This window comes from Apaloderma vittatum, unplaced genomic scaffold (genome assembly GCF_000703405.1).
Source record: "Apaloderma vittatum isolate BGI_N311 unplaced genomic scaffold, ASM70340v1 scaffold3218, whole genome shotgun sequence".
NCBI classification, from domain to species: Eukaryota; Metazoa; Chordata; class Aves; order Trogoniformes; family Trogonidae; genus Apaloderma; species Apaloderma vittatum.
Window position 1 is genome coordinate 86,252 of NW_009730054.1, and position 7,537 is coordinate 93,788.

The 7,537-nt window shown below is 36.2% G+C and overlaps 1 protein-coding gene across 1 annotated transcript; it reads right to left on the reverse strand.

Annotated features, from left to right (window-relative positions):
• Positions 1 to 221: 221 nt before the first annotated feature.
• RAD51AP1 (RAD51 associated protein 1) lies at positions 222 to 7,020 on the reverse strand (the record flags this gene model as incomplete). Its single annotated transcript, XM_009874631.1, is given in 8 exon segments — positions 222 to 349; positions 1,220 to 1,366; positions 2,245 to 2,400; positions 3,506 to 3,655; positions 4,284 to 4,358; positions 4,677 to 4,786; positions 5,539 to 5,680; positions 6,909 to 7,020. Coding segments are annotated over 8 exon segments (1,020 nt in total), but the record flags the coding sequence as incomplete, so codon positions are not given.
• Between the last annotated feature and the right edge of the window lie 517 nt (positions 7,021 to 7,537).

Sequence of the window (7,537 nt, forward strand, 5' to 3'; positions counted from 1 at the left end):
AGCTGGTGATCCGACTTAATCACATTGATTAAATAATATTATTATTCAGTAGCATTTAAGGATGTCTAGCATTTTGCAGAATAAAAACAGGTATATAAACATGTATATAAACAGTCCTCCAAAAGGGATGATGCCATGCAGCTTTTGCTGCCCACCCTTTATTTATAAGCAAAAATCTTTCCAAAGTCTTCTCTTTCACATGGCACCTTGTCACTGATCATTTAACTGCTGGTAGCACTGGGATGCAGTGGTTTGACTCTTGCTAGTCTGGAGAGGCCAAGTCTAAGACACTGCGTAGGTGACTTAATCGAAACGTACTTCACAGAGTTATTAGTGCTTCCTGATGCAGCTGAAAATAATTTTGAAACAAAAAGAAGGTCTAAGACTGTTTTCTTTTTAACAGTTTTCATACCAGAACAGCAGAAGTACTCTAAAAAGATTACAAAAAGGTCTGAACAACATACCACAGAAGCACACAAAAATCAGCATACTCACTGGGAGTCAACCGGTTTGGGAGGCAATGCAGCAGGTACGGTGCATAGTTTTAATTAACCAGCAACACACTGCAGCAACACTCGACAACCACATAAAAACTGTTCCCAGTGCACTGCGCATTGTCAGGTGCTCCACAGAGAATCACACAACTGAACACAATTCCAAGTGAGAAACGAAGGCTTGAGAGAAAGGAGCCAAACAGAAAGAAATGTGTACAGAAAAGAACAGTAAATATGAAGGAAAATCAAAGTAAGAGGCAGAAGTAAGCAGCAGCGTGCTCAGACAGCTTAAGAAAAAAGTTTCTAAGCACACGTTTTACTAGACCAGTTAAAATACTCCAACATTTTTCTAGTATTGTTTGTTTAGAATAGACAATAATGCAGAATGTACCAGAGATAAAGCTCTTAGTAAGAAAGTGCTACAAAACAATCTCTTCATTAACATTTGATCCACACTTAAACAATCTCTTAGTTATCATTTGATCCACTAAAAAATGCATTTTATCAACCTCTCCACATAAAGGAGTTAAGGTAATGCTGTAAAAAGAAAAGCAGCACAGAGATAGCCTTCTTTTTCTTTTAATCTAAGGTAAAAAAAATACCATTCATTGTAAGAGGGCAGTCATTTTTCTGAGATAGTTTATTTGTTTGCTTGTTTTTAGGAGAGACTGCTAAGAACTTAAATCAACTACTATATCTGTTTCTAGTTATAATTCCACAAATACCTGGTGGTATCCATTTAGGCTTCTTCTCTGTTACAGGACTTGATGTATGCAGAGGCCTCCCAACTGGTTCTGAAGAACTGGACAGCATCTTTTGTGCTGGCTCAGATTTCTGTTCCATTACCCGTGAAGGAGAAACTACAGGTGATACTTAGTTGGAAAATAAAAGCGAATAGAGAAAGATAATCTTTAGCAGAGAAATTATCACACTGCATAAGATGATAAATCATTGTACAGCCTGAACTGCCTGCATTGCGTGAAATAATGTTACTAGATCCTTTTATCTTTAACAGTATATATTTATTCGGTCAGTCCTGCTAGACTCTGAAATTTCAATCCTGGTTTGAAAATAAGCAGAGTAACAACTCCTTCTTGAAGACCTGCCAGATACCGAATTTCTAAGAGGAAAGATTCTTCCATCAGCTACACAGAACTATTCCTTGTCATAACTAAAACTAATTTTAAACTAAATTACATGTTGTAAACTCAGGCCTCAAATTAAAACGCACTACCAAGTCAGACACTAAATTAACACCATGGCAAAAATTTTCTTAAGCTATTTAAACTAAAAAGTGTTAGCAACACAATGAACAGTTAATGCTGAACTGCAGGCATATTTAATGTTTTTCACCAAGTGGTTAGTAGAACTAGCGTTGTTTACCTATCCTTGAAGTAAAGACTTATAAATGAAACTACAATAGGAGTCTCTGAGACTGTAATTTAAAAAAAAAAACAACCCTCAGATCACTCATTGTTATTTAGCCTTTTATTAAAAGCTAGATACAGTTATATAAGAAGAAAATAACTGTCTACTCACACTTGTCTGCTTTTATTGTAAGGAGTGTTAGTTTATTATGAAGTGCTTTTTCTTTCAAGATTTTTTTCTACTTTCCTCCTTTTACTCAGCATATATTCATGACAACCCTGCATAGTCAGCCTGTAAGTCAAACTTATCTATTCCTTCAGTGAAAATAAAGCGGAGTTATATTATAAAAAAAATCAACTGCAAATTAATAGTACAAGCTTACCTGTAGTATTAATCTTGGATTTGGGAGTTCTCTTCACTCTTTCAGCTGGCATCTTTTGTTTGGTTTTCTTTTTATTTCCTTTGGCTTTCTTCTTTTCCATAGCAAAGTCTTCGTCATCACCTTCACTATAATCTGAATGTTCTCCTGATTCCTCACCTACAGCAAGGAAAAGGGATGTCATCTGTTTACAGGAAATACAATTTACTATTGCTCCAGAGCCTTTTAATCACATTCTGGACATAAAAAACCAGTGTATCTTAAGGACATAGTAAAATAAATTTGCACATATTTATATACTGAACTGAGAAAGGAATAAGTTCCACAAAACATTCTGTATTTATAGAATTCTTTTTTGTACTTTAATAATGGAATTCCTTGATCTAAAGTGCATACAATAATGATTTTAACAGCAGAATTACCAATATTCCATGAATGTAGGATTAAAGATAAATTTAAGTGGCAAGCCTTCTGATTTTTACATGTTCTTAGTCATGACTACTTACAGTGGAAAACCACAATGACTAATTTCAGCTGTAGAAAGGATTTTATAGTTTTATCATTTAAAAGTCAGATATTAGCAAATCCTAAAAATAGTTTTCTATCAACAGGAATATCTGGATTATTCCCCTGAAATTTTATTTCACTGACAACTACAGTAAAAAATAAAAGAATGGATACAGACACGTCAACCATTAGGAAGTGAAAGAGAGATGTTGTACCCTACAGGCATGCAATACTAGGCTGCTATCAGAAGCAGAGTTATGAGGCCAGGCTGACCTCTTATCTGGTCTTACACGGTTTTCTAGGTGTTGAGAACTGGAGGAAGGAAAGAAGGGAGGCTACTTACTTTTTAAAATAAGCTTAAACAAAGCCCATACTGAAAGCACAAACACCTGACACTACTCCAGAGTCACTGCTTTGGTGCAAAACCCAGACAACAACTGGAAAAATGAACAGAGACCCTTCAAAGAGATGAAACTTTCCTGAACAAAGAGGGTAGAGAAATTTGCTCTGACATACTGCACCAAATGCAGCAAAGTGTTATCATTTTTGCCAATTTGGGCAGCGTGTATGAAAAAGTTCCAATGTTTAGATTTAGCATGCAACTGAGATGGTGCTAATTTTAAAGATTATGCTTCACAAAGTGGGGGTAGGGAAGATCCAGCAGAAGCTGTATGCATTGCACTGGAAATATAAACTAAATGTAAGGCATCACATTCAAAACACATCTAAGGAGCGGTTTTTCTAGAGAAGAACTTACTGGGAACAGACTCTGACTCAGAGTCAGTAGCTTGCTCTCCACCATCACTAACAACTGTCACTAACTTCGAAGGTGCTGAAACGTTAGATGCTGTTGTCCTTTGTCCACCATCATCCCTAGCTACGTCATCATCCGTAACCTGATTGAGACCTAGAAAACAGAAGGTGATCTAATTAATTCCAATTCACAGTAAATCTCTTCCTCTGCTCAAAAAGATGCAGGTATCTGAGTCTCCAGAATTAAATTTTTGTAATTTCAAAGTATAGTATACAGAAGTATATCATCAGCACTTATTTTCATGTGATTCTTATTTTAGTCTTTTTAGTAATCAAATCGTACTTTGTGGTCATGAAAGTTACCACTGTTTATCTGTAATCAAGTTAACAAAATGACAGAAGACCAAAAATAAAGCTGGAAAACCAAAAAAGTTTCCAATGGCACAGCAAATGTTTAGGTCACACTCATCAGATGCTTAGGCATTATGGATCCATTAAGGAGGTGACGGTTAAGTGTAGCTTCTTGAAGCAAAAGTAAATAAACTCTGCATCTAAAAATATCACATGACTGTTGCTTTTTCCAACTAACTTTTAGTGATGTCCAACAATCTCATTCAGCAATCCAGAGGTTTTCCCACTTTAAGACTGAGACCAAAATTTTAATGAAAAAATTAATGCATCCCCGATCTTTCAGTCTTTAAGATACTATTTTTTCCAAATAAATGTAAAACAGAAATCAATGGAAACGGAGATAAGCTACTTAAATGCATCTTGAAACTTACCTAAAAGTTCACCGTCTACACTGCAGTTGGTAAAAGGGGGTTTCCTATGTACATTTTCTGATTCAATATTCTTACCTGTTTTAGGATGCAGAAAACAAACAAAAAATAATTAAAAATATTAGTATTCAAAAAGCACATTACAAAAAGTCAAGATATTAAGAAATTAGATGACATTTTTATCTGTCTCTAATCAAACTGGATGTTTGGAAGATCTTATAGCATAGAAATTGTTCTCACAGAAAAAAGCATGAAGAAGACAGGCACTACCTAGAAATTCTCATTTCCTTATGACGTCTTGAAATAAAACATGAGTTTTGACCTGTTGCACTGTAAAATAAATTAAGACATTCACTACATATAAATAAGGAGTGTTGCACTGAATTGTAAAATAACCTTGTTCTTCTGAATTTTGCACCTCGAGGATATTTTTAGATTTTTCTTTGATGGATAAGGCTAAGGCAACTTCCAAATCTCTTTGATAAAGTTTGTCATCCAAGGATATCCTGTAAAAAAACCCAACATGCTAAATTATAAAACAATGACATGAGTGTTACAGATCTACTTCTGACTCATTGAATTTCTTTAAATTAAAATACTAGTAAAGAGATTAACATTTCAGTGCATACTTTATAGCATATCATAGTAATATTACTTGCTAAAAAGACTTAGACAAAGCATACAGTAATCTTTAAATCATACAATACTTAAAAGCATCATAATTACAAACACTGTGCATATATATATGCACTAATAACTGACATTATCAAAGAAAAAGGTGATTGCTTTTGTTTGAAATACCACACTGAAATGTATTATATACAACTTTACAACCAAAATAATCAGATTTCTTTTTTTATTGACATTGACTTTGTATTTTCTATCAAGCTGTAAATACATTCTTTTTTAAGGACTCAAACTTGTCTTTATGTTTCTCAGTTTAAGGAGTCCTAGCTCAGAACTATTATGATTATTTTGCACTGCAGAGATTTTGAGACAGGATCAGACATGCAAACCTGCTTCTGCACCTCTGCAGGCCACTTCCTGGAGTTTATTTAGAGCTGTCAAAAACCAGAAATAGCTTGCTACTGAGCTCAGGTAAATTTTCCCAACTGTATGCATAATTATGTTATCCCTTATTTGCCACTATACAAATAAATCAGCTGCTTAAAACTCTAGGGGAGAAAAAAAAGAAAAAACAAAACCTTTTATTGAAATCCAGCTTTACACAGAGTTGAACACATGCAATATTTCTTACCTTTTACTAGGTGTCTGCTTTTGTGACAGAGTCAACTCTTTCTGCAGCTTTTTTTGCTTTTCCTTTTTCTCCTTCTTTGGGTCCTTGAGCTGCGTTCTGGATTTTTTGCTTGAAGGTGCAGCTATACATGCAAAGTCTTCATCTGTTCGGTAAACGGCAACGAGCTTTAATGAGTTTTCTATATTCTTCCAGATGACCAAAAGGTCATTGAAGTTAATTTTATCACGTTGAAAATACACCAAAGATTAAAAATTAATTCAATTTTTAAAGAACACAATATCTATAACTATACTTAAATGTATTTTCAGTAAAAAGTAACAAAATCTCCTTTGCCTATGCTTTTATTCAAGAGGCAATGATTTCAATTTTTATTACGAATAAGGCAATAAAGCTTCAATGTCCAGTGTGCTACCAGATTTTTTATATCTTGAAGCTTACCTTTTGATATGCTGAACAGCGATAAATTATAATATTAATCACTGTCAATAAACAGGTTTAGAGTTCTTGGTGTTTTGGGAATTGCTCCCTTCTTAAAAAAATATTGGGTGCTCCCACCATTCACATATAGCCTCTTACCAAATACAATGTCTTTCTCCAATTTTCCAAAAAAATTACAAGGCATAAAAACTGCTTTTCTTCTGACTGAGGATACTGCACATCACAGTGCAAAATAAGGAAAAAAATCACTTATAAACTACGACAATTCAAGCACTACATTTAAACTAAAAATACGCACTATCCATATATGATTCACATGAGATCTTCAACATTATTTACTTTTGCCCTCCCCTTTCCATCAATTCAAATCATTCCCTTGATCATTCAAACAGCGTGGGAAAACACCAGTCAAACAACCAATCAACCAAAACGCCATGAAAGCAACCAAACTATGTAGAAAAATGTCTAACACTCATTAGGTGTTAGACGTAAAGACAGACTGTCATGAAAACAAACAGCCTGTAATCTATTTCTTTTATGTCCTTACCCAAAACCCCATCAAGATGCAGAGCTGTAGGAGAAATATATGTACAGATAATTCACATCTTGTTTATATTCTGATTTACAGTCCCGTGAACTGACAATCAGGAGGACCAACTACCAATGAGAACTGAGGCAGGGGGATAAATAGAATTTCCTGCAACAAGACACTGTGTATTCACCATTTTCCTGACATACTGTTGTTATTTTGGTTTACAGCCATCATATTCTTGCTGAATTAGGATATGTAACAGTGTGCCCTGGTTACTTCTGGTGAAAACAGTTAACAGCCTTCCCAATGAACTAATTCATCAAAAACACTGTGATGGTATTTTGGGTGGTTACGTTAGTGTTTGGCATTTTTTTGTACCATCCAAGAACATGCCACTTACCATCATCCTCCAGATCCCCAAACTGAGAATAATCAACAATTTTCTTGTTCCTGTGGCAGAAAAATCACACACTATCAATCCTTTCAGATGGAGCATCTTGACTTCCTAACACCTGATTTTGGGGTTAAATCATGTTTTACAAGACATATTCAAGTGTTTGTATAACCAGTGCTACTGCCTACAATAGTTACCAGGAATAGCTTTCGGATTTTTAAAAAAATCCTCAAATAACAGTGCTTTTTGTTGCTCTCGTTGTGGGAGCATTGCCTTCTCTTTGCATGCAAATGGCCTCAGATCTGCTACTGTGCCACCGGAATTATTTATCTCCTGGGTCACTTCTGGGCATTTGAAACGTGGCCTCGCTGCCGTGGGCCAGGTGTCACCTCACCAAGCAGGGGCACAGGCGGCACTTTCAGGCCCCCCCCTCCGCGGGGGATCCACCCGAAGGAGCCCACCCGCCAGGGCTGCTCCTTGCGGGACACAGTCGCCGCTGCTGCCCGCCCCAAGGAGAATTCCCAAGGTTTTCCTTCCAGCTCCTCCTCAACGGCCCCGCGCTGCGGGAAGGGCCACGGAGAAGCTCGGTCTGGAGGTGCAGCGATCGGGCGGGGCCCGCACAAACCGGGGCTGAG